Source organism: Excalfactoria chinensis, chromosome 3 (assembly GCF_039878825.1).
Source record: "Excalfactoria chinensis isolate bCotChi1 chromosome 3, bCotChi1.hap2, whole genome shotgun sequence".
Classification (NCBI taxonomy): Eukaryota; Metazoa; Chordata; class Aves; order Galliformes; family Phasianidae; genus Excalfactoria; species Excalfactoria chinensis.
Window position 1 is genome coordinate 58,565,782 of NC_092827.1, and position 27,997 is coordinate 58,593,778.

Here is a 27,997-nt window from a genome sequence, read left to right on the forward strand (position 1 = left end):
GTTGTCAACAGTTTAAGGGCTGGTCCTGCCCAGTTCCGTGACTAGTGGGGCAGAGGGATTTCGCAAAATCCACACCTCCAAGAAAGGGAAACCCTAGAAAAGGGGACCCCAAAACAATTAAAAACAGTAGCAATGATCTGAGGAGAAAAAAACTAATTTACTAAATACGGTATCAGAATGCAAGATAACACACTATAATACAACATAATTAGAATTGAAGCTAATAAATCAAATATGATGAGAGAGAGACTGTCCAAACAGCTGAAGGCCTTACACTGATACTGAAGTGATGCACGCAGTTGGGGCGGGCAGCAGCGAGGAGAGGTGAAGGAGAGAAACGCCAAGATGAGAAAGCCCAATCAGTTATCTTGACAGGAGTTCTGTCTCCTCTCTGACTGCAAAGTACCCCGGGGAATGTAGCTCTTCTTCTCCGGGCAGGTACCCAGTACTGGAGCATTAACACTTTAACTCCCAGTGCACTACATGATGTTATGATGTGGAATACCAGTAACATCAAACCATCAAACCATGACAAGTGTTGAGTATGCAGAAAAGTTTTCTGGGGACTATTTGAAACTGACATGCTAATGGATAATGATTTTTGCTTTGTGTTCCCTGAAGAGAAACATTTCATCTGCTCTTTGTGGGAAGAGTTTATTTATGGTGATACATCAAGGAGATAAAGCATGCTTAATTGAGAATAAAGGTGAACTGTTGGAGGGTCCAGGTGCTAGCATTCAAAGGTGTGCAGTGAATTTGAATAAGCTTGTTATTTGGACAAATTTGTCTAGATTTTTCTAGGGTCAGCTAGAGTTCTGCATCCTGCCAGATGTGTAACTTGAGTACCTATTCATTTTTTTTATGTATTGAGAGAGAAAAAACGAAGAAACAGACACTCTAAAATTAAGACTCTTTGCATTATAAATAGCTTTAAGTGGATGAACAGAACATAATTTTATTTCCGCTGACTTGAGAATGCAATGCTTGCACCAAATTGTAAACTTGCTTATATTTTTCACTGTCTGAAGTTCTTTGTCACTGAGATTCTTTACTGGCTCATTTTATCCTTGCATTACTGAATAATTAGACAGCCTTTCAGGCCTCAACAGCCTTTAGTTACCATAATAGAATTGTCTCTAGGAACGGATTTTTCATTGAAATGAATCCTAACTTCAGAATAGGAGCCTCTTTTACGTTTGGCTGGCTGAAGTGTAACTGTAGGCAATTAAGTGTTTTCAGTTATGTATTTGGATGCTTGAGTTGAGAGAGACGTTCAGAGAGCATGGCAGTGGCTGAAGTTCAGAATGTAATCCTGTGCAGCTTTTATGTAAAGAACTCACTAATGGTGAATGGACTTTATCAGACTATAGACTTTCCACAGAGTAAATGGATTCTATACTGTTGTAAACCTTTAGTGAAATATTGTAATTTCCCTGAGTTTAGACATAAACAGCACTGAGAAACGTTGGTAGAAAGTCTTCCTTTCATTAACCTCTCTTGACTATAACTGATACATGCTGTGTTCTTTAAATTCCTTTTCAACAACACCCAGAACAGTCTTTTCCATAACTTTTCCAGTTATTGAGGTTAGACTGACAGATCTGTGGTTTTCTGGGTCTTCTGATGCCTTTTGTGTAGAAAGGTATAACATAGGCTTATTTTAAGTCAGCAGACACCTTCTCTGACTCCCATGACCTTTGGTGGTAGGAATTTTGCTCCATGATGTATCTTTGACATAATAACTGAAGTTTCTGTGCCTTTTTAAAAGAAAAGTAATTTCAAATATTCTTGATCAAATTCTCTCCAGCATGTGGTGATTACTGTTATGAACAGTCCTATTAGTGTCATATACTATTAGCAAATCCATTTAAAATCAGTCACAACTGCTACAGTAATTAGCCTTCCTGACGTGTTTGGCTTCAGGGGAAAAAAAACAACAACATCAAAAACAAAGAAAAAAGCACGCACAAAAAAACAACGCTTTCTGTTGTTTTAGGAGTCCATTTAAGTGCCAAAAAGTGAGTAAGAGATGGAACTGGAGCCCATCCTCTCAGTTTTCCAACATATGTTACCTTAAATCTGATCTCATAGGTATTTTTGTATATCTACAAGTTAAGTTTGTATAATTGCATGTTAAATACCCTTTTTGGTTGCAGAATAACTACTAGAAGCCTCAACAAACAAATATACTTGTGGACTTATTAGTACTGATATGGGTAGATTTCAACATTTTTTAAAACCTTCCCAAATTATTAGATGAAGCTACTTGTCTTTAAGTGTTTTGTTAAATATTTCTTTAACATAATGCACATTTTGTTCAATCTGACTTTCTAAAACCCTTTAGGGGAGAGGAATCATTGACACACAGAAGTTATTATACACAGTCTTTTCATGTCAGTTGAAAGAATTGCTGCAGTGTAAACAATAATGTGATGTTGGCTGCAGACCTGTGGTGAAATGAAAAAGTACAAATATTTGTTTAGGTTATTTCTTGATAGTGATCATTGCTAATGTCACTGCAGATGGTACAATTTATAGATTAGAGAATGAGTTTCCATGACTTTATGTGAGTGTCTTTACATATATGTACACGTGCATATGTTCATGTACACTTCTTGCACAAACCAATATGCCTATTTATTAGTATGGATGCACTGAAATTTGAGTGTATTTTCTTGTTAAGTAGAATAGTTATTAATGAACTTAAATGGATTTTACAGATTTCCAGCTGAGATTTATGCCTAGAGATGTGTTTTTGCTTCGCCAGGGAAAGGTTGTGCTTAACCAATCTTGTGGCCTTCTATGATGGAGTGATAGCATTGGTGGACAAGGGGAAGGCAACCAATGTCATGTACCTGGTCTTGAGCATGGACTTTGACATGGTCCCCCACCACATCCTTATCTCCAAATTGGAGGGATGTGGATTTGATGGGTGGACCACTCAATGGTTAAGAAAATGGTTGGAAGGCTGCAGACAGAGGGTGGTGATCAATGGTTGTGTGTCCAGGCAGAGGCTGGTAATGAGCAATGTCCCCCAGGGGTCTGTCTTGGGACCAGTGCACTTTAGAAACTTTATGAATGACATCAACAATGGAATTGAGTGCAGCCTCATCAAGTTTGCTGATGACACCAAGCTGAGTGGTTGACATGGTGGAAGGAAGGGATGCCATTCAGAGGGACCTCAAGAGACTTGGAAGGTGGGCCCAGGTTAACCTAATGAGGTTCAAGACAGCAAAGTGCAAGGTTTTACACTTGGGACAGAGAAATCCCAGACATATACACAGACTGGAAGGGAGCAATCCTTGAAAGCAGCCCTGCAGAGAAGGATCTGGGGGTCCTGATGGATGAGAAACTTAACATGAGCCAGCAGTGTGCTCTTGCAGCTTGGAAAGCAAATGGTATCCCGAGCTCCATCAGGAGAGGGGTGGCCAGCAGGGACAGGGATGTAATTGCCCTACTCTACTCTGCTCTTGTGAGGCCCCATCTGGAGTACTGTGTCCAGGTATGGAGTCCCCAGTGCAAGAAAGAGAGCTTTTGGAGAGGTTCCAGAGGAGAGCCATGAAGATGATCAGGGGGCTGGAGCACATCCCCTATGAAGACAGGCTGAGGGAACAGAGCTTGTTCAGCCTGGAGAAAAGACTGCAGGGCGACCTCATTGCAGCCTTTCAGTACCTGAAGGGAGCCTACAAAAAGGAGGGGAGTCAGCTCTTTGAAAGGGTGGATAACAGCAGGACAAGGGGAAATGGTTTTAAGTTGAAGGAGGGAAGATTTAGATTGGATATTAGGGGGAAGTTCTGTACTATGAGAGTGGTGAGGTGCTGGCATAGGCTGCCCAGAGAAATTGTGGATGCCCTGTCCCTGGAGGTGTTCAAGGCCAGGTTGGATGGGGCCCTGGGCAGCCTGGTCTAGTAAATGTGGAGTTTGGTGGCCCTGCCTGTGGTGGGAGTTGGAGCTTGATAATCCTTGAGGTCCCTTCCAGCCCAGGCCATTCTATGAATCTGTGGTTCTGTTTTGGATGATGGTGATTAAGAAAAATGAGTAAATGAATGGACAGATGTCAGGCTGACTGATCTGTTTTATTAGGCTCCTTTAATCTTGTACGTAAGTGCAGGGAAAGCTAGGCTTGTGTGAAAACTGGTTTCTTTGTCACCCATGTCAGACTGGTGAATAAGCAGACACTTTCAGAAAGCAATGAAGTCATTAAAAGCATCTCAAATGTTGATTATTCTGATTTAAGCCAACATCTTTCTTCAGAATATTACTTTAAAAATAAATTAAATGGGCTCATAATTGTTTTCTAATATATGTTCTTTCCATTTCTGTATGTATTCAGACAAGTACAGATATTATGAAAGTAAGTAATGTATTTACATCTACATGAAGCTTAAGGGACCAGTTCATGATGGTAAGAACAGCAGTAACACAGTACAGTCAAAAATGCACTAAATGTAAAATACATATAGAATCAATTATTAGTTCTGAGAATATTTTGCTTCTACATGCAGAGAACAAAATGAAGCCCATCCAGGAAGATATGAAGCCTAGCAATTTACTTATGTCAGCCATTCAAAATGCAAAACAAGATTAGGTGCCGTGCACAAGGCTGGACATGGGAAAGAAATATCAAGTCACAGAGATGACATTCTGTGCATATCCTTCAATCCACTGCAAATACCATGCTGTGCCCCACCAGGCTTCTAAAGATCAAGAATATATTTGTACACCATTCTCTTTTCATTTTCCTCCAAACACCTGATCTGAAAAGTAGATCAATGGTGTGGGTCTTGATGTAGTAGGAACGTTTGAGATGTGTGAGAATGTGGCCATAACAGGGCATGACTTTAGACTTAGGACTGAATGTCTCCCAAATCCCAGATTATGACTGTGACAGTTTAAGTGCTGCAGCAAGGTGAAGCCAGCAGCCTGAATTAAATCACACACTCACTGGCATCACTCGCACTTTTGGGCATTCAGGTTTCAAATATTTAAAACCCCTTCCACACTGCACAGCAATTGATCAGTGATCCTAAATTTATCATCCAAGCTTGTATGAATCATAACTTGGATTGCTTTGCGTATCATTCTTACTGTTGGCTGGATAGACAACTTTTTTTTTTTTTTTGTCTCAGAAATACTAGGAATAAATGAAAAATGTGTAAAATCAAAAGTATATGTTGTAAAGACACTTCAGAATGGCAGAAAATTCTCATCAACATGCCATTTACTGTCCAGTGGTATGCTGCGCAGCAGGCAGGTTTCCTGCATCTGTGAGGCTGCTTCTCCATGCTTCAGTTTCCTATGACTATTTCAACAGTACATGTGGAACACTTTCACTCCATCGAATGGCTTAAAACCCTTTTTCTCTGAACCACCATACTTGAGCAGTCTTCAGACTGAGCAATGATTTATGCCAGTGTGAACCCCAGAGAGCAGATCCTCACCATTTTCTCTAGCGAGGCTTTAGCCATGACGGATAACTACTTGCATTTCAACCCTTGTGAATGGGTTTTCTTTATGCAGAAACTGATGGGGAGCAGACCAATGCTGAATGATAGGGAAGATGGAGTGTGCACCTACATCTCAGAGCTTGAAAATTTAGATAACGTATCTGTTAATAGGTCTAACTCACTGTATCTGATAATACATGTTCAGTAGGGGCCTATGTCCCAAGTCACATTTTGACAAGCCTTGTATTTCCCTTCAAAATGTAAAAAATAGCAAAGTTCTAATTCCACTAGGTATATTAAAATATATTTCCATTATTTGTATTGCTACTGCTCAGCTTTGATGCTAACTGCACTGCAGTGGTTGCCAAAATCAATTTTCCCCTTCCATTGCACATAGTTTTGTTTTTTTTTTTTCTTCTTGAAGTATATAATGTTATAGTTAAATTTAGCTATATATTAGCTTTAGAGCTACCTTGAAAAGCATTTATTTATTTTAAAGCAAAATTTTCCTCCCATAAAATCTATTAACTGTAGACTTAACTGAAAACTACTGAATCTTCCTGCATTGTCTGTGCATTAATTCTAAATGTAGATGCTGATTAAGTATACTTAGTTTAAAATATTGATTATTGATCCTTTTCATGAGCAATCTCTTCATATTACTGCTTCAACTCTGCAAGATTTTATGCAGCTGTCTTAAGACTGTCTGTAATGAGGATGGATATTGCTGCATGATGTTTCTTACTGAAAGCTTTAGAGAATTTGTGTCAAACTGCTGACCAAACCAACTTTCCCAGCAGGACACTTGCTGTTTGTGGCTCTCTGCACTGTGTATGTTCTCAAGCAACATCTTGAAGCATTGCAGGTGGTTTGGCACATTCCTTTACACTTCAAAGTTGTTTTAACAGTATTCCTAAACACTTCGAATATGTGGGAAACAATAAGACAGGAGGCTGTTTGGTGTTTTGTGAACAGAACTAGCAAATGAAAGAGAAAAAAAAAAAAAAAGGATAATTTATATCATTTATGCTAATAATGAGGAGCTGTGAGTAACTTGAATTTCAGTAGAGGTAGAATCAAGTCAAATATTTGCAGTTCTAGGACACCAAGAACCAGAGAAGATGCTTTGTTAGCTGTGTGTGAACTTACCCCATCACGTCTTGCTCTGTGCAAGAGATTCCTTGTGTGACCTTGCAGAAACAGTGGAACCCTCTCCATAAAATTATATACAGCATCTGCCTTCCCACCAGCCAGTTCCTATGCACCTGAAGTCAGACATGCGTGATGTGCAGTCTACTGTCGCATACCATGCAGATGTAGTATGTGCAGCTTTACAATTGGGGTAGGGGTTTGGCTGCTTGGGAAGGTTGTCTCTAGAAGAAATAAACTCTCACCTTACAGATTCCGTTACTGTCTGTCTCTTCTTGTATGATCATTATATCATACCCATTACAATCTGCGTGCATGTCGAATATTTCACCAGCCCAAAGATGCATGCTTTTATCATTCAAAATAATTTAAAAAAATTTAAGTAAATATATCCAATTATATTCATCTTTATTTCCTAATTGACATAGAATGTAGTTTATTGGTGATGCATTAACAGAGAAACAGTTTATAAGAATATGAAGCTATTTCCAGGAAATTAAAGGAAAACAATTAATTAAGCAGTTGTTTGTTCTTTTTCTTGCAACTTATTTTTCTGATCAGGATTATCTTATCAGTCATGGCATTTCATGTATACAGAGATTTGAATTCAGCCTCTGTAGTGACTCATTCACTGTAGTGAGTCACTAAAAGTGTGCCTTTTGTTCTTATTTCAATATAATATATGGTGTGTTGGTCCCTGACAGGGAGCAACATATGAATCTCTACATGTGCTGTTTCAAAACTGTCTTTGTTTTACCAGAGCAAAATAGACACTATTCAGATGATCTGATACTTGACTTAATGACTTAATGAAATGGCATGTAGAGTGTGTTTTCTTTAATTGTAAAATGTTGCACACTGACCTAGATAAAAGCCAACGATTCTGTGCATCCTTACTTGTTACATCCTTCTTATACAATAGCTCAAATATATTATTAAAAGCTAAGTGGCCTAAATATCTGTTTGGATTCATTGCTTGCTATTTCTTCCAGTTCAGTGTTTCAGTTGAAAAGCTGAAGGACACCCATGTCTGAACAGAGTATGTGATGAGGAACCCAAGTGGTTACTATAAAAAGCAGCCTTCCTAGATAAGGGCTATGTCATTCAGCCATTTTTGTGCTTACTGAGTAGTGTCTTATTACAAAAGCATCACTGAGAAGACTGCATTACCTTCTGCAGCCACACATCTTGCTATGTTCAGATACCAGCCGTGTTATAGGGTTGAAGTGCCTGGATGAATTAATTATTCAGGCTCTTGACATCAGAGATTTCTGTGCACAGATTGGCTGCTGCTGTGATAATAAAATCTTTCTTCAGGAAAACAGTGGAGAAGGATGATGGCAGTGAGACCGGTAGAGTTGCTGCAAACACAGCTGGCTTTGTCTGGCTGCTGCATCTCTGCAAGAATACATAAAGATGATTTTACAGTCTGGCTGCATGTGCATCCTCCGATGGGAACAGGTGGAGGTTGTTGCATAAGAGGCTTTCATTTTGAGTGAGAAAAAATTGTTCTTGAAAAACTACTTCTGGCTGTATTCCGGAGAAACACTGCACCCTGCAGCAGCAGCAGTACTTATGGCTCATTACAAGGGTGCCAGTGGCAGAAGTGTTACATCGTTGCATCTGCTTCCTGGGTCCTTTCAGCATCGGCTAGGTAAGTGGGATAAAGAGGAGGGTGCAGTGTGAGTGGGGAAAGCATAGCAAAATGTATTACATATGTATCTTAGGTTATGTTAGGAATAAGCAGTACTTCTGTGGAGAATTTACGTCAGTTCAGTGAAAATAGCACATTTGCCTCAGGGAGATCTGTAGAAAGCGTACTTGTCACTGTATTTGTAAAATCAATCCACTGCTTGTATTATGTTCGGATGCAAGTCATTTTAATTGGTAAAGCCTATTCCTTTTAAACCTATGCAGAGTAATTGCTAAAGAAAGAAAACTGTTATCAATAGTTGCTGTAGAGGACATAACAAATGCATTATTCATGTGTATTCCCTTTAAACAGATTATTTGTCAGTGCTGTTTCTGCTGTGTCCGTCTGAAATTATATCTGACTACTGCTAATTATTTGAAGGATGGAATTTGGTTCTCTGATTTCCAGTTGTTGTCGTAAGATGACTTGTACAGTAAGGTACATCCAGTAACACTACAAATTAGGGAACTAGTGACAAAGATAGGTTTCACTCATTTCTGTGTTCAGAGTTCAACTTCCCTTGGAACTGTTTTTTTCTTATATGCCATTGTCTGAGTTTCTGGAGCATTTTAAGCAGCAAGGCTGTGAAAGAAGACAGAACTGGACCGATCCTGTGCACACTTTCTGTTGGCCCTCATACCTACTCACACAGAGTCCCATTTGAGCATGCAAGAAATTCCACTGAAATGAATTGGGCTACCTACAGACATAATTGCTTGCCAGGTCAGAAATGCTACTTACTGTGTGTCATGAGACAAACGTCATCTTCATGCGTAGAAACCATCCTATGAGAAATCTGTTTTCCATAATGTAGAAACTCTGGAATATTTAACAGGATATTGCTTCTTATATCTTTGTATTGTTTTGTATGTCATGAAAATTCCATTTTATTTTTTATTTTTTTAAATCAGTTCAGAATCAACTATTTTTTATTTAGTGTATTTCATTAAAAAAAATTAATTAGTTATAAAAAGTTATAAACAGGGTAGATAAACTTTCACATATAAAGTAAAGAAGCCCCCTGAAAGCTGGTACTGAATGAAGCACAGTGCAGTATTTTAAGTGATAACTTTTGATAACTTGATTTTTGATAACTTGCCTGTAAGTGCAACAAGTAGATTTTTGGTAATTTGATATTTCAAAAATGATGTAGGTCAACCTACACATTGAAACCAAAAGGAAAACAAAGACAGCAAAATTATTTTCTTAGTTGTGAATTGTGCCAATCTAGCAATACATGCTAGAAATGTGCCTTCCCTCTGGTATTTTTTATCTGTAAGATTCTGTCTGTGTGTAAACAGAATATAAATTCTCCAAATCATAATGCACAAAAACATTTCTGAAGCTTGAAAGTAATCAGGGAGGAATTCTTGTCCCATTTAAAATAACATTTTGGGTGATTAGTTTTGTGCAGTGATTTGTATCTTTCTGCATTCTCACTATGGAGCAGCATTACGTTAATGTATATCAAGGAGCTTAATAGTCATAGTATGTGAAATTTACTGGCTATCTACTGCAGAGCTTATAAGGAGATTAAAGAATATTCTCTTTTAATTTTACATATGTGAAAGAGGTACAATCACTATTCAGTGCTACACAAGTCCATAGGAAAGGCAGGTACCAAAATTAGATTTTCCAGCTGTAGACCTTTGGCTATGTGTGTGTTAAATGAGAGTAAACATTTAACTGGACTTCTGTTTATTTTGACTTTCTGTAGAGGAATGAAGGTACTTATTGAGAACAGAGAGTAACAAATTTTTGTTGTTGTTGTTTTTGTTTTGGTTGTATTTTTTCTTTGAAATGGATATTTCCTTTTGTTTTCAAAATATGTGGATTCCACTGCTGTAAAATTACTCCATGTGTCAAAACCTGTTCCCCACAAGGAAGAGAAAGGACTGCATGGATTGGTTATGGCACTGAAATTCTCTTCCCTCTGCAGCCATGATCTAAGCTGCAGAAACTAGTAAAGCACATTTGGGAGCTATTTTTGCTATGCAGCTTGTAACAGTCCCTGATGGACTATCTGAGAATGGGTAGAACTCAGTATAAATTGGACAAATGCTGCAAAATCAGGACGGAAGGAGGTAGTAAGAAACAGGTTACAAACTATCTGAACTAGCTATTGGCAGGATCTCACAGAGGATAAGTAAGGTTGATAATACGAATTTGCATTCCAAATTCAACACTGTAATCTTTTGCAATTATATATTCTAAGTATTTTTCCTAGGTCTGTACTTGATTTTTCTAAGTAAAAGCAACTTGACTACCAGAGATGTGGTTCTAACTGGAGAGTTTAATAGAAGTTGTAGGTGCTTATACGTCGGGTAAATATTAATAATATTAATGTTGAAGTCAAATTTGTGTTGGCTTTCAGATTTGAAATGGTCTTACTTTCAATTCACTCCTTAAAGTTTCAACTTTGCAGTGAAATTTCCAACAAGTGTCAGAACGCTATTTTAAGATTATGAGGATTTTGTTAGGGGTAATTAAAGACAAAATTAGCAGAACTGTCTCAGGAAAATATAGTTGCATTACTGACTAATGTAGAACATGCTTGTTCTCGGTAGAGCATACTATTTTTCTATTGTGCCAATCAAAGGATATTCTGCAATACCTAATCAATTTTTTTTATTTTCTTTTTCCTCCCTCAGATGAGCAAGAGTTGGTACAAAAGAGGACTTTCACAAAATGGATCAATACTCATCTGGCTAAGGTAACATATAGCTTTGAAAAATATCCTTTTTTGATCAAATGTCTTTATTTCTGCATATACAGAGTCTGAAATATAGCATATTTCAGATTTGGCTGAGCAGAATGGTATAAACTTGAAAAAGGAATCCACATTATCGTACATTGTCAAGGGTGAATCAGATTCAGTGTGGTAATGACTGCTGCATCTACAGGCAATTGTTCAGCTCCTTTGACCAAAACTGTGGTCTGAAAGTAGCACATTAGCTGCTGTACCAGACAGTGGAAAGATTTGAAAATGTCTTCCACAAAGAAGAAATATTAATGTTATAACATACAATAGACTTGAATAAAATTTAATTCAGTTTAAATTTAATTCATGCTATATCACCTGATTTGGTGTGATGAGATTGTATGGTAGAGTAATAACTTTTATTTTTACCAGTGAGGCTTTTAAATGGGGATTTTACAGTGAGATGAACTGCACTGACATTATCAAATCCATCTAAAAGAACAAGGTTATCTTTAGAATTTCTTGACTGTGGGTCTTCACTGGGAATAAAATCTGTCTCCCATTTCTGTTTGAAATGTTTGTAAAAGGCCACATGTAGCAGAGAATGTGTAAGCACTGTACAAGTGTTCCATTTACTTCAGCTGAGATAGAAGGAAATCCAGGTTTTGTTTAAGAGTTTAGTAGAGCAGAAGAAAGGAAAAGAACTTTGTGATTTTTCCATTTTCTAGTTGTATGATGTCATTAATAATTGATCATTAATATTTTGTTGCAATTGACTATTATATGAATGCATATATATTGTTAATTATAAATGTGTGTTGGCATGTGTGATGATAATTTACTAGTAGTAATTGACTGAACCTTAAAAAGTGATAAAGTCATGGTGGTATCTCGAATAAGATATTTTGCTTTGCATTAGGAGTTGTAAAATTTGCTATACCATAAACTGTTGACAAGTAGTTCCTATGGGCACAGATGGATCTTGTGACTCTTTTCATCTACACTTATATTTCTTTGAAGATCTTGTTGCTGCTCACAGTCAAAGAAGGCAGTTAACCAGCCACAACCCCCCACTTGTAGCAACATGAGCTATTGTACAGTATGTAGTCTGTGTTAATTCACCTTTCAACGGGAAAAATGTTTCTGTGATATTTTTATTGATGGCTGTCAGCAAGTTTGCCTTGCTTCCTAAGCAGCGAGTATAATGTTTTGAATTGTTTCTAATGTAAGCTATTACACTGTCAAAGGAGAAAAACTGTTTTATAATATAGGGATTACACTCAAAAGAGAAACAGTGACCCATTCCTTTCAAAAGTTTTTGAAGCTCAAGCATAAGTATTTGTGTTTGGCTTTTTGTGTTGGTTTTTTTTTTTTTGTTTGTTTGGTTTTTTTTCTTTTTCTTTTAATGTGTGGAAATATATTTTCTGAGTTCACAACAGCTGTAGTAAGTACAAATGGGTCTGTGAAACACATAGGATTTCCTTGCAGTTATGTTAGGTATTGTAAACTAGAAATTCAACATTTAGGTTGATTGGTTCTTATGAAGAATTGTTTCAGTTTTTATTATTTAAAAAGAAAGCAGAAAGATGAAACATTTTCACTGTATGGAGACCTCTGAATTATGATAAGGAAAACTCCTGGAAGTAGTCCTGTTTTTAGACAGAGTTGTCTGCTTTTTGAACCCCGTAAAATGTGGAGCACCACCAAAATGGAACATCATGGAGTACTGGCCTTGCACTGATTGTGAAGAAACAGCAGTACATGATGAACTGACAACAGGCAGAAACTCTCCTTGGAATGAAGAAAGGGAGGAGACAGGGAGATTATCCCAGTCTGTGACCATATAACTCACATGTATATGTCTATTAGCGAGCAGCTTTCTAGCTGCCTCATCACCAATATATTCTGTCCAGAAGAATTAAGATTGCAAGGAAACTCTGCTTTCAACTTTATTTCAAGGCTTTTGCTATTTGCCAGAGTTTTACCTGTGAGAATAGCAGTTTTCCTGAAATAAGTAATGTTGCAGGCTTTGATGGAGAAACATGTTTGCCTGTGGCTACTGTAAAGCTACAAACATTAACTAAATTATTTGTACTGTGCACGTTTTCAGGTCTACTTCTTTTTGAAACAAGAACTCTATGGAGTAAACAGCTTGTTTACTGAAACAAGGGAATTAAAAGGGTACTGTTGTTAGATAGTAATAGATCTGACTGACAAGTCCTATAAATATTATTAGTATGATTGTTAGTGTGTGAAATTTCTGAGGTTAATAACAAGATGTCTGATATATTTATTTATGTAGTAACTCAGTTTATTCTAAATAATCTTCCCTTTTGAGCTACATGCACCCTGATTCTGAAATAGCATCATTATTGGAAGTGCTGATCCAAGACAGACTGATTTTTTTTTTTTTTTCCATCATTATTTACATGACTTTGTCTTCAGTTAGATGAAGAATATTTTGTCATATGCAACATATTAGTGCTTCTGATTGTTGAACTTAAGCAATAGAGCTGTAACTGAATTTATACTTTAAGTTAGTACTGTCTGCTTTTCTTATCGCTTTTAATGAGAATTATAGAATGTGATCTTTCGCTTATCATGCATTTACTAGCTTTAAGCTCCTTTTCAAACTAAGGATTTATGGATAATATGGAAGTTATAGAAGTTGTAGTAGGATTTGTTCCTTCTATTTTATTTTTGACTTTCTAAACTGCTTGGGAAGTGCTTTGACCAAAACAGGTAAGTTCACCATGGAAAGACACCATGAAGGTGAATAGCAAGAATGCCTGAATGAACTTGCCAATTTTACTAATCTGGTAAACATGTTAATTGAAAAAAGTAATAGGAGGAAATTGTAATAACAACTATAAGGACAAAAACAAACAAACAAAAAAACACAACAAACAAAAACAACAAAACAGCATCTAAGATTAAAAGTAAAGTAACTGTAACTCTAAAACCATGGCTACCTGGAGAAATGTTCCACCAATGAATAGAGTTTGAATGTTTTTGAAAAAATACTGGTACGTGCATGAAAGTTCAAAATCAAGAGAAATATGTGTTTTCCAAGAAAAGACTTATGGAGTTTAACTCTGTTAGATGGAAGCATAGATTTATGGATTACAAAAGAGAGAAAATTCTACATTGATAGACTTTTTATCTTTTGGGTGTACTGATTGAAAAGAGGAGGATTAAAAAGAGCAGCTTCTGACTGTTTAAGGTTAGTGGTTTGGAAGAAATGGAAATGAAAGAGTGATTTGATTCAATTAAGAACAGTAAATAATTTGGAGAAATAAAAATGGACATGAATGACATGACCATTTGTCAGGGATTGCTGTGAGTGAATATTATTCACTTTATTATTATCAGAATCTTGATCTATTATTTTCTCCTAAGAGGTCATACTCCAACTGAAACTAATTCAATAAGTCCATCAATTCAACTGAAAAAAATCTATATAAAAATCACTTTTGTCTTATCTATAAAAAGTGAAAAATAGCTTTGATAGTAGGATTATACATGATTAAGAATGAGCAGAACTTGTAAATGAAATGAGTTTACCAGTTAACTGGACTGCATATGAGAGAGTAGTTATGATTGTTAATATTCTCTCTTATAGTAGAATGCTACTGTTTTTGAAGTTGTATTTCTTAATCCAAATACATGTTTTCACAAAAACATAATATATACAAAAGAATTAGTAAATTACAGGATAAGTGGAAAGAAGGATTGAGGTAAAGCAACCTTAGCATGGTCTGTGCCCTCATCCACATGGCACTGCTCTGCAGGGAACAAACATGACAAAAAAAGCTTCAAGGATGGTAACTAACAGGAATTATAACAGTTTCATCTTGGTTCATCTTTTATTATTAGGCTGCATGTGTCCCTTTACCTTCAGTAGTTCAGGCTATCTGAATCCATTCTGTGATTCTGACTCAGCAACCTCAAACTGTCTCTTTGCCACCCACTTGCAGATATTGGGGTCAAGATAACAGATTAAAGTGCTCTATTTGTCCTCTGGCTGTCCAGTTTAATTTGTGCAGTCCTACTAATGATAAATGAGATATGCCTGTGAAGCAGGACCAGAACATTCAAGCTTTCTAACCCCATGCTATTTATATATATTTCTCTAAGGTTCTGGAACTAGACTTCTCACTGACTTCCTGCCTTCAAATCTGTAGAAATAATTTAATTCCTCCTCTTATATATTTTGAGAAATCATTATTAAGTCCATATATACATGAATTGGACACGATTAAATCAATTCAGTACAGCAATTATTTTGTTCTACCCTACTGTGCTTATTCTGAGATTTTAGATAGTGGATTAACTGAATCAGGAAGATGACAAACATGCCTCTTTGAAAACAACAGACATGCATACCTTTTATTCACTTTGTCATCTTCGGCAGTTCAAAGCTTTTGAATACAACCTGGAAGTTGATTTAACTCAAACAACATCTTGTATAGAGATAACTTCAATATTTTTACCCTCCAAAGTATTGTAATAAACTCATTGAAAACAGTGAGCAAACAAATATACGATGAAAAAACACTTGGGATGGGCATTTTTAGGTTATATACATGCAATGCTCTTGTAACGCTAAATTAAATCCTGATATTAAATTAAGCACTCTGAGACTGTGAAAGCTGTATATGTTTCACAGAAAAGAAAAAGCATGAAAAAGAAATGGATATAGCAAATAACTGGGTATCCATGCACAAGAATCTGTTTTCATCAATAAATTACATAGTTCTGTCTTTTTCAAATGGAAATAACAAAGGCTCCTAGTTATCTTAGTGACTGACAGAAGAAAAACTTAAATAAATTTTACCTGTATGATAACAAATGTGATTTACAGCTTTCTGCTCACTGTACTTTTTCGCAAGTACTACATGTAACTCTAATGTTAAATGAAGAGTGAACCACCATTCACAAAATTAACCTATGTGAAGGAACTAGTTATGTAAGATCTAGGGCCCGGTTCCTCTGACTTCAATCATAAAATGAGACATTAATAGCAGGGACCATCAAAACATAAGTGCTTAAGAATTTATGAATTAAATTGTGGCAGACAAGTGGGGCAGCAACTGCAGAATATCTGTGGAATTTCACATTCCCCTTCCTGCTCTCACATATATTTCACAATAGAGGCAAAGTCAGTAAACAGATTTGTTCCTGTTGGTGCATGTGGCTGGATTTTCATGCATTTTTTCAGAAGTTCTGAAATATCATTTGAAAATTAATGCAGTAAAGGTAGTTTTCCAGTGTTCAAATTGGCATTGATAATGGTTCCAATAAATGTTGTTTGTATAATACAGTGTACCCACTAGAAAAGTGAAGTAGAAGAATTGAAATGAGAAATGGAATGTGTGAAAAAAGTTGGAACACAACAGTGAAGCTTAGCAAGAGACTCTTAACCCAGGAATATATTGACAGGTCAAGGGGTATTGGTTTAAATAATAAAGAATGGTAGATTTAGATTAGATATCAGAAGAAATTCTTTATTATGAATTTGCTGAGTCAGTGGCTCAGGTTATCCAGAAAAGCTATATATGCCCCATCCCTAGAAGTGTTCAGAGTCAGAGTGGATGAGGCCCTGGGCAGCCTGATCCAGCAGGTGACAGCCCTGGTATGGCAGGGAGTTGAAGCTGGGTGGGCTTTGAGGTCCTCTCCAACCCAAGCCATTCTATGATTATAATGGTTTCCAGAAAATAAAGCACTGTGTTGTTTTGACTTTCCTTTAAGAGCTGTAATCAATAAAAATCTATTGAATAGTTTTTATTTTAGAGACTCAACAGAACTTAATACCTACTCACCTGATAGCCATGGCATGCAACCAAAATAGTAACTGAAATCAGTGAAAGCCAAGAGTGAAAAGTTTCTAACTTTGAAAATATTGAATGTAGTCCAGATTTAAGCTTTATATTTATAGCTGTGTAGCTTCAGCAATGTAACAAGTTGTAATGATCCTAAAACTGAATGCTGAAAAGACTGCATAAAAAAATTTAATGAAGTAAGAACCAGGCAAAAAGAACATTAGAAAAGTGCATGAAATCCTGTAATATTAAAGAATATCTTACTTACAAACTTTTGAACAAAATTCTTTGTTTAAAATCAGAACATTCTTTGATGAGCAACAGAGTTTAATTTAACAGTTCATCAAGTATCCACTGAAATTTCCTATGCCTTGTTGTTTGATTTTAGTATTACGTGAGCTTCTCCAGGAAAGCAAAATGATAGTCTACATACTTTACTGTATATACTCTTTCAACAAATTCAGTATAGTACAGTAGTTAATAGTGGCGGTGACATTTAGGAACTGTCATATCACAAGAAGAGAGGCACACTCTACAACCAAATTCATGTTCTTTGTAGGAGTAATATGAATTTGGAATTAATTGTAAAGATTTTTTTTTTCTTTTTTTTTCTCCCATTAAAAATTTATTCAAGTAGCTACATTGAGAATTGATCCCTAGCTGGAACTGATGAGGATATGTTTTCCTTATACTTATTTCTCTTACAAACATCTCATTTCCTGCAGCTCTCAAGAAATACTATAAATTATTTAAAAAGCATCAGTATATACATAAAAATATTTGACCGACAAGCCCCACAGAAAGAAATATATGATGGATCTACCACTATTAAATATCCATCTTTGGACACAGTAAACTAAGTTTTGTAAAATCCAAATCTCAATTATGGAATTAACAGCTATTTCACAGAATTATAGACTGGATGGAAGGGTTTTTTAAAGATCATCTAATTTTGACCCCCTGGCTATGGGAAAGGACACCTCCTTCTTATATCAGGCTGCCCAGGGAGCCATCCATCCTCACTGTGAAGACCACCAGGGATGGGGCATCCACAACCTCTCCAGACAACATGTTCTAGTGCCTCACCACCTTCTGAGTAAAGAATTTATTCCTAACATTTAATGTAAATCTCCCCTCTTTTAGTTTAAAACCAATTCCACTTGTTCTATCACTATCTACGTTTGTAACACCTTCAAGGATGATCTATTCCATGATTTTCCCAGGAACAGAGGTGAAGTTCACCAATGTGTAGGTCCCTGTATCTTCCTTTCTCCCTTTCTTAACAATGGGAGTGATATTTCCCTTTTTCCAGTCACTGGAGATGTCACCTGACAGCCACGACTGTCCAAACATGATGGAGAGTGGCTTGGTAACTACATCAGCTAGTCTGTACAGGGTACTGGGGTGTATGTCATCTGGACCCATTCAGTTTCATGAGGTGGCCTTTTACTTGTTCTGCTATTATATGGGGCAGGGGGTGGGATTTTACTCAACACCTAGAGGTACAGGGACATGAGAGTCATAAGAAGCATGGCTGCCAGTGAAAACTGAGGCAAAGAATTACTGAGTACTCAACAACAAACCCACAAGGTCCTATCTACCTATAATTAGTTGTTAACATCTTCAGACAGTGAAATACCTTATAAATTGTATTATACAATACCATTTTGCTGGTCCGTATAATTAACTAAATTTCTATTTAAGAGGAATTCCACTTAGAAGACCATGCAACAAGGCTATTTTACTTGTCTTTTGTTCCCTGCTGTACTAGTGTTATTGTAAATGATGTGTGATGGTAAACATTGACAATGCAATTACACCAAGCTTGCAGCAACAAAAAGTAAATTTCACTCTTTGATTCTCACAGTTCAGAACAGTCTTTGGACTTTGATGTAATTCATTTGATGGTTTCTTCGTTCTTCCTCTTATTTGTTTGAATGCTTTCTCATCCTTCCCTTAGTTCTTCCCCATAGTAATATTTGATTTATGTTGAAAGGAGAGTATTGTGTTAGTTTACTTGAATTATGTCTTTGGGGGTACTTTCATTGCTTTGCTTTAGTGTAATGCCTTCAAGTCTACTTTTTATAAATGCGGTCAGAAAGGAGTGAGCTTCCACAGGCTTCAAGAGATCTGTGTTGTTCTCAAACAGGTCATCTGACAGGCATGTTACGTGTACAAGGTTTATAAGGCACTGTAAATCTCTCATACCCTTTAATCTGAAGGTATCCTGAATCATCCTCCTTAAAAATCTCTCCCTTACTTTAGACTGAGCTTCAAGAGACAAGCTTTTAGTTCAACAATGAATTCTTCAGGCCTTCAGCTGCTGTTGTGTTATGATGACAGATGGTGTCTTTAATGATATATTACTTCAATACATATTACTTCGCTATAGATCACACAGTAATACTGATAAAACCAAAGCTGTTTCAGATTTCAAAGAGGAAGTGATAACACAAAAGGTGAAGAAGATTAATTATATTTTCATCAACTGCCTGTCGTGAGACAAATTAAACTCAAGTGACCTGATTGCTCCACTGATTTCTTTGCTGTTATATTAAGAAGAACATAATGTATTACATTACTAGAAAAACAAAAAGTAATATAATTAAATGTACTCTTAAAATGTGTTGCAATAGTGGTGTTTCAAGTATTTGAGAAAATAGAGTCTTTATTACTGCAGCTATCAGAGCAAGCCACAACTCAAATGAAGTCCACTTTAGACCAAAACTAAGTCTCAATGAAATTTTTGTTCATCCAAACTGAACACCGAAGGCTGGATGTTTTGATTATGGGATGTGGAAATTTTTGCTGTCTGCTGTTTTTTAACAACTTATTTACCTTTTCAGGAGCAGCGTTTTATTTCTTAGGATCATCAAAATATGTTTCTATGGAAGAGAAAAAATAGATCAAGATTTTGTACAAGCATATATATATATATTTTTTTTTAGAAGCACTCCTAACATAAATTATTAACCATAGGATAATTTAAAACTAAATTTGTAGTCTGCCCTTTCAGTCAATTAGCAAATACATATATTGTGAATTAGCAGGAATGTGAATTCTAACAAACTCATAGAAGCTGGAGGGTGTTTGTTTCCTTTAATTCAGCAGAACCAAGTTTCACTCTAAATTTTTGGTTACTGTGAAATATTGTGTGATCATTAAAGTGCTGAAGAGATGCTAGCCAAACTGGTGACAAACTGGCACTGGACTTTGTTACTCAAAATTGCTGAAACATCATCTGTTTACATATTTTTCAGTGTTATCATTCTTGTGTTTGCAAACGTAAGGACATATGTTAAGAAATTTGCCTTAAGTAGAAATTGTCACAGTGCAAACAGCACTGAAGCCTGCAAGGCCTGGATGAAAGAAAGGAGAGAAAATATGACAATTTAGTGAAACAACAGTTAGCTGTAAGAAAGCAGCAGCACTGCTCAGACAGCCACATTGCTTTAGGGATTTTTTCTTCACACATTTCTCAGACAAGGAGAGTGAAATTTCTGTGACATGCATAACACCAGGCAAAATATGCCAGTAGATTGAAACATGACTGTAATAGTACATTAGTAAAATGTGTGTATTTTACAGACTCTAGGCAACTGTTTTGTTTCTTTGTTTATTTTAGGGAGTGGAAGGCTTTTTCCAGAAATGTTAAAGAGTCAAACAATATGTTAGCAAAGAAATAGTTAAAAAGCAAAACATGTTGTAAAACATAAAGAAGAGGACTCAACAACCCCTTGCCATTCTGTTTGAAAGGAAGGCAGACAGAAGACAGTGTTGCTGCTGCCTTTATAATATCTGGTCTTCTTACCTTTCAGCGCAATCCTCCCATGATGGTCAGTGATCTGTTTGAAGACATCAAGGATGGGGTAATGCTGATAGCCCTTTTGGAGGTTCTTTCAGGGCAGAAACTGGTAAGAAGTTCCATCCTTCTGAATCTGTGAGATGGTTGCACAACATCCTGGAATATGACCTTCTAGTTTGGTTCTATATTAGAGTACTCTGAAAAACAAACAAACAAAAAACCCACCTGACTGCTGTGAAGCAAAATAAATTTATTCACAGAGTGGGATATCTGGATACAATGCAAAATGAGTTAATTACAGGCTGATAATCTTGTTTTCAGGTACTTTCCTTTAGTTTTGTCTTAATAGTTCATAAAATTAATTTATGTTAATCTTTACAATTCACTTTGCTGTTATTAACAGTGTAACTACTGTGACACATGGTCTGAAACACAAGCTACTTCTATATGTCCTGAAGAAATAATGACAGGTTTTCTTGTCTAATCCATGGCTTTCTTCTTAAGAAGTTGTGAGCCCCTCAGATATCAAGGGGTCTAATATCTGTGTGCACTGACAGATGGCATAGCTACCGTAAAGACACCTAACTGATAACAAATAGCATTTCACAGCCATCATGCGTAAGGAGGCTACAATTTGTACTTGTCAAACGAGTTTTCTCTTGGGACCCACGTTAGTAGTGTGTTTGTGATGGTGAGAGGAATTAAATGCTTTTAGGCCAAGACTTCTTACTTTTTCCAGATCAGCTGAGGAATCATGGGGCAGCACCTGAGAGCAGAACAACTACAATTCAGTTTGCTTGTTCCCTCACATTCATGCTATTTGCACGTTCCATTCTTTTGCCTCTTTTTCACAGAGCAGGGAATGGGTGAATTTATAAAGAGATTTTAATGAGAAGTAAGCTATGCTTTCAAGGGTATTTCTGCTTTGTTGAAATGTACTGATTGCTGTTTCTGTTCATATGAGAACAGAAGTCTCCCTCTTGTGGCAACGCAATAGTAAAACAGGGAAAGAATTTTAGTGAAGTTAATTGACATTCGCTAGATAATATCCTGCCCATACAAATGACACAACGAGAGCAGTTTCTGGTTAACTAAAAAGCCATGTATAACTGGGTATTATATTCTGTAGTAACTTCAAAAGGAATTTTAGAATCCATAATAAAAGTTTGTTTAAAAATGTAACTTCATCAATGCAAATTTGAATGACAGTAGTTACATATTTAAATTACAATAAATATTAAGGGAATGTTTAAAATTCTAATTTAGAATATTAGGAGTCTAAAATATGTTCTTGATATAATTCAAGGATTTCTAATATTTATTTATTTATTTATTTGTTATTATTTTTAACTTACGTGCCTGAAGTTCAGCAAAATTTTCTTCATGGCAGACTGAATTTTAATAATATGGACCACCTTGATTTCTCATGCAAAAAATTTTCTACTGAGAGTTTACTTTTAACTTCTCTCAAATATATGTAATGAACATAATTAGTTTATTTTATCTAAGACAAAAAATCTCTGATTTTATGAAGTCTACAGACTGAAGCCCAAATTTTTCACCCCAAATTTATTAAACATCTAAAGCTATTTGATAATAGAACTTTGCCATTCATGTTCCCTGTACTTATCAGACCTCTCTAGACCTCTCTGTTGGTTTTATGCAAAAACACAATTCAACTGCTCTGAGAAACATTTGTACAGGTAAATCAGGCTATGGCAAATACGTATGTTTGTAATCATGTGAATACATCTAATTGGAGTGTACACTTTTCTTTTCCTTAAAGCCTTGTGAGCAAGGACGCAACCTGAAAAGAATTCACTGGGTTGCCAACATTGGCACAGCACTTAAGTTTCTAGAAGGAAGACGGGTAAGTTTGATAGCTCAAAAGCTGCTGTAAAGTAAAAATGTCAAGATTCAACACTAATATGTAGCAATCAATAGGATAAATTTTCCAGGTTTTTTCATTAGAATCACCTTGGCTTATGTCTTTCCTTTTATTTTCTGTATTCTTTAACTCTTCCCTGCTTCCCTGTTTCTGTTCTCAGCAAAGTTAAGAACAATTTTCATTTCAGTAGAGGCATTCCTTTATGACCATATATGCAAAACACTGCTTCTTGAAATTAATACACATGTGAATTTAAAACATTGTCACCCTTTATTAGTTTGGCAGGAGTTCAAGTTAATTCCTGGATTCGTTCTTGTAGTCACTCCTCTTGCAGTTTTAGATGGAACATACAAAATGTAAGAAAGCTTTATAAAAAATAAACATATAGACATAAAACAATTGATATATGATTAAGGTGCTGAGGCACTTCTACTACAAAGGCAGTCTGAGGAGACCTTGCACTGGCCTTTCCGTTCCTAAAGGGGGCCTATAACAAAGAAGGTCTTTTTTACCAGGTCCTGTAGCGATAACACAAGGTCTAGTAGTGCTAATCTAGATGAGGGTTGGTATAAATTGAATATTAGAAAGAAATTCTTCACTGTGAGGGTGGTGAGGTACTGGAGCAGTTCAAGTGTTCAAGGCCAGACTGGATGTGACTGGGCAGCTTGATCTAGTGGGAGGTGTCCCTGCCCACAGCAGGGGACTGGCACTGTATTATCTTTAAGGTTGCTTCCAAAAAACCTTTCAGTGATTCTAAGAAAAAACCTACGTATTGTAGGTATGACTTTCAAATAAAACAATCTTTGTGTTACACTGACATATCTATTTTTATTTTATTTTATTTTTTAATTAGAATTAAATTAGAATTTAATTAGAATTCTTTTTATTTCTGTTTTTCAGGTGTTGTTTTTGTTTGTTTGTTTGTGTTTTCAATGCGGGTATAATAATCAATGTATTTTATTTCTCAATAATGCAATGCGACAGGGACTTTTCTTCTCTCTCTTAGTTATATTTTGTATGTCCTGTGAAACATGGAAATAAACAATATGCGAGGTAGATTGGTGTGCATTAGCAGGTGGCTTTAGGCTGAATGCAGCTTAGACAATGCATCTGTGCAGTCTGTCACCCTTTTCTTCTCAGAGGAGATGGGGATGTGTTCAGACAACAAATGCTTTTTAAGCAGCTAAGTGCAGTCCCTGGTTTTTACTCACAGGCAAATGAAGGGAGTGCCTGTGGCACTTGGTCTGTGCCAGGGGTTCTCCTTCCTCCCTTGGTTCTCCCACAAGTAACATTTATTATAGATTTATTCAACTTCATATTTTCACAATCCAGACAGACTTCTGCTTGCCATACTGCGAAATGCATTTGAGATTTTACTGATGTTATTCTGGACCAAACCTTTTTTATTGTCGTTATTTTGGTTTGTTTGTTTGTGTTCAGCTTGGATTTTTCTTTTTAATTGTACTGAAGTGTTTATTTGGTAGATTTAAATTCTTTTTAGTGGAGTATGATACAAATTTAGCAATAACTATAATATATGCCTCCAAGAGCTGTAGTCTAATCACAAGCTTTAGCTGAGTCCTTGTGACTCTTTTTATCTGTAATATCCATAAGTAAAACCTTGCTTTCTAGAAAAAGAAAGGTTTTTTTGTGGGAGATGAGCCAACTAAAAGAAAGAGACTCATGGTGTTTTTTACTTTAGATAGGTAATGGCATTGTCCAGTGAACTTCCAACTGTTGATTCAGAGGACTGCAGTTTTTGCTTTGCTTTGTGGATAAAAACAGGGTCACCAGAAGTCAGTGTCATGCGTTTCTTAAACCCGTTCAACCAAGTTTTTCCATAATCCTTTTCCATGGACATGTATGGAGTGCTATAACAGTTGAGTAGCCCTCCTTCTGAATGTCAGGACTAAAGGCAGAATTTCTTAGTTTTGCTGAGTGAATGATTAGTGTATTTCCTGATATTTTGGTATTACCTATTCTATTCAGTTTCCTTAAGCATTGTCTGACTATAGTCTGATTTGTCTTGCAAGGGAGCCTTCATCAGTGATGGTAAAATATTTTACAACAAGAAGCTTCCTGAAGAAATGTGACTTTTTTTTTTCTTTTTCTTTTTTTTTTTTTCCCTTTCTTTAATGCTTTTTTCCCCCCTTTTCTTATTTCTTTTTTATTCTAAAACTTTATTTTCTTGATCAGTTCTATACAAATAGCAAGGGCAGCCTACATAATTTAAATACTGTTACAGAGTATTCAGTTTGCTTACTTTATTAATAGTATTCTAAGTTGTAAGAAAAATTATGCTTTCTTTACATTTTAAAATTAACACATTTACTTAATCACTTCAACATGATTTTTGTAACATTTTTTCCTTTTACTTTTCATGCTAGTCTGTATACCGAGGATCTCCGGTTTGTACAATGTTTTTATGTAATTTTTATCACTTTTCTCCTACAAAAATTAAATATTATTTCTACAAATATTAGCATGCCAGGCACCTAAAACTCTTTAATTATCTATAGCTACACTTAAGTGAAATTACATAATTATGGGATACTTTTTTATTAAGAAACATCTTATTTTGTCACAAAAATGTATTAAAATATAAAAGCTATTTATTTTGTAATTGTTATTGTTCCTTGTGCATAGTAATAACATGTTTTCTTTCTGAAATAGATTAAGCTTGTCAACATAAACTCAACTGATATTGCTGATGGTCGGCCTTCTATTGTTCTTGGCTTGGTGTGGACCATAATTTTATATTTTCAGGTACAACGATTTTAAATTCATTGTTGCTTCCTCAAACAGTGGTAGAGCTTATTATTGCAAATGAACTGGTGCATTTCCATTATTTAATTAGATGCTTGATAGTATATAATTGACTGAGGATCTGATCCTGAGTAAACCAGCAGATAGGGCTGCTTCACATTGCTTAAACTAAGATACCTGTCTTGGTAATGACCACAGAATGTCTTTCTTCCATCACTAGAACACATTCTTCCAGTACCTCTGAAGAATGCAAAAGAACAGTAAAAGAAAACTATGGAATTTGGATTCTTCTTATAAGCAGTTGGTCCCTGGCCAAGTGTCAGGTCCTGCATTTTGATAACAACCCCAGGCAACCGTAAAGAGGCTGGAAAGCTGCCTGATGGAAAGGGACCTTGGTGTGCTGATGGACAGTTGGCTGAATATGAGCCAGCAGTGTGCCCACGTGGCCAAGAAAGCCAATGGCATCCTGGTTTGCATGAGGGATTGTGGGGTAAGCAGGAGTAGGGAAGTCATCCTGCCCCTGTACACAGCACTGGTGAGGCTTCACCTCGAGTACTGTGTTCAGTTTTGGGCACCTCACTACAGAAAGGACCTTGAGGTGCTGGAGAAGGTCCAAAGAAGAGCAACAAGGCTTGTGAAGGGCTTGGAGAATATGCCCTAAGAGGACTGACTGAAGAACTGGGGCTGTTTAGTTTGAGTAAAAGGAGGCTGAGGGGAGACATTCCTGCTCTCATCCACCTCTGAAAAGTGCTTACAGTGAGAGTGGGGTTGATCTCACTGGTGACAGGTGACAGAATGAAGGCAAATGGTCTTAAATTGCACAAGTTTAGGTTGGATATCAGGAAAAACTTCTTTACAGAAAGGGTTGTTAAGCACTGGAGTAGGCTCCCCATGGAGGTAGTTGAGTCACCATCCCTGGATGTGTTTAAGAACCATTTGGATGTGGTGCTCAGGGACATGATTTAGCAGAGGGTTATTAGTTAGTGTAGTATGGTTAGGTTGTGGTTGGACTTGATGATCTTTAAGTTCTTTTCCAATTTGAGCAATTCTATGATTCTAAGCACCATTACCTGTCTTGCTGGTGATTGTACTTGTCAGCGGTCTATGGGTTGGTTCAGCCTGGTTCAGTGGGGCTGAGGGATTTCACAAAATCCTCACCTTCAGCAAAGGAAAACTGGGGACCTGGAAATAATTAAAATCAGTGGCAATGATCTGAGGAGAAACAAATTCTGAGGAGAAATATGGTATTGGAATACAAGATAACACACTATAATATGATATAATTAGAACTGAAGCTAATAAATCAAATATAATGAGAGAGTATTTGAAAGTTGTAGGCCTTACAGTAGTGCTGCAGTGATGTGTGTGGTCAGGATGAGCAACTGGAGGAGACGTGAAGGAAAAAAAGGGACATCAGGTGACCTTGCCAGGGTTTATATCTCTTCTCTGAATGCAGATCCCTGGGGAATGTAGTTCTTCTTCTCTTCCAGACAGGTACCTGTAATTGGAGCATTAACACTTTAAATCCCAGTGCACTACATGATGTTATGATGTGAAATACCAATAACCAAAAATCATAAAACCATGACATTCCACCCCTATTCTACATCACTACATGTACATCGCATAAACCATGACAGTACTCTATCTCATTCCAGTGCACACGATATCAGACAGCAATTAAGCTTACCATAATACAAGTAAACATGCTGATTTCACTGGAACACAAAGATACTTGCAAGGATAATATTTTGCTTTGAACTGTCTAGATGGAGACCAAACTTATACTGTCCTCCAGATCTAATTTTAATGATTTACAGCAAGATTATCAGTCTAGTTAATAATTTACTTTTGATGGAAACCGTGATGGAAATAATCCATACATCCTCAGAAAGTTTTACTAAAGCACTGTGCCTACACTAAATTGATTATTTCGTCACAAGTTACATCTAAGCAGAGCAACAATTAAATTTATGCCAAAAGAGTATAATGCTAAATTATGAACTATCAGGCTGATCATCAAGGTAATTTAAGTTCTTTAATTTAGTGAGTGTCCTTTCAAATTACTGAATCAATTTATGATGTGCATTAAAGCTCAGTTTAACCCATTGTCTATTATTTCAATGATAATTTGTTGTACTAGATAACACACTTGTACACTATTGTAGCTGTATGTAGTAGAGAAGGTCAATGATTGCTAGGTTTTCTATATTTCTGAAAGTTCAACCATCATATAGGTACAGACATACATTAAAATCCTTGAAGCTACTCTGAAGCACAGTTACAAAATCTACAGCATCTAAAAGAGACAGCTTCTGCCCAACTTTACTTTGTCAGTCCTATTAGTTTATTATTTAAGAGACTGATGAAAATTAAACATGTTATCCACAAACGTCCATTAACCATTTTATTTTTTTTTTCACACAGATTGAAGAGCTCACCAGCAATCTTCCACAGCTACAGTCACTATCTAGCAGTGCATCTTCTGTGGAGAGTGTTGTCAGTTCAGAAACTGCAAGTCCCCCAAGCAAACGGAAGGTGGTAACCAAGGTCCAAGGAAGTGCTAGGAAGGCTTTGTTAAAATGGATCCAGTATACAGCAGCAAGGTAAGTAACCTACAGAAGAATTAAATTTCTATTTTAGGTGCAGACTTTCTTTAGAGTTCAAACTCTCTCGATCAGAGTCTATCCTTTTGCTCTGGCCTCTGATCATATTCTTTATACATA

At 36.3% G+C, this 27,997-nt stretch overlaps 1 protein-coding gene across 14 annotated transcripts in view; it reads left to right on the plus strand.

Annotated features, from left to right (window-relative positions):
• The window catches only part of SYNE1 (spectrin repeat containing nuclear envelope protein 1), a 282,607-nt gene that overhangs the window by 36,679 nt on the left and 217,931 nt on the right, over nucleotides 1–27,997 (plus strand). For 6 of the 14 annotated variants that reach the window (XM_072332290.1, XM_072332291.1, XM_072332293.1 and 3 more), the window contains exons 1-7: nucleotides 7,748–8,250; nucleotides 10,941–11,002; nucleotides 20,631–20,726; nucleotides 22,404–22,487; nucleotides 24,893–24,913; nucleotides 25,179–25,271; nucleotides 27,699–27,877. In XM_072332290.1, coding sequence (XP_072188391.1) covers nucleotides 8,172–8,250; nucleotides 10,941–11,002; nucleotides 20,631–20,726; nucleotides 22,404–22,487; nucleotides 24,893–24,913; nucleotides 25,179–25,271; nucleotides 27,699–27,877 — 614 coding nt within the window. In that variant the 5' untranslated portion in view covers nucleotides 7,748–8,171. Of the gene's footprint in view, nucleotides 1–7,747; nucleotides 8,251–10,940; nucleotides 11,003–20,630; nucleotides 20,727–22,403; nucleotides 22,488–24,892; nucleotides 24,914–25,178; nucleotides 25,272–27,698; nucleotides 27,878–27,997 lie in introns of those variants that run through there. The other 8 variants (XM_072332285.1, XM_072332286.1, XM_072332283.1 and 5 more) reach the window with 4 other exon arrangements.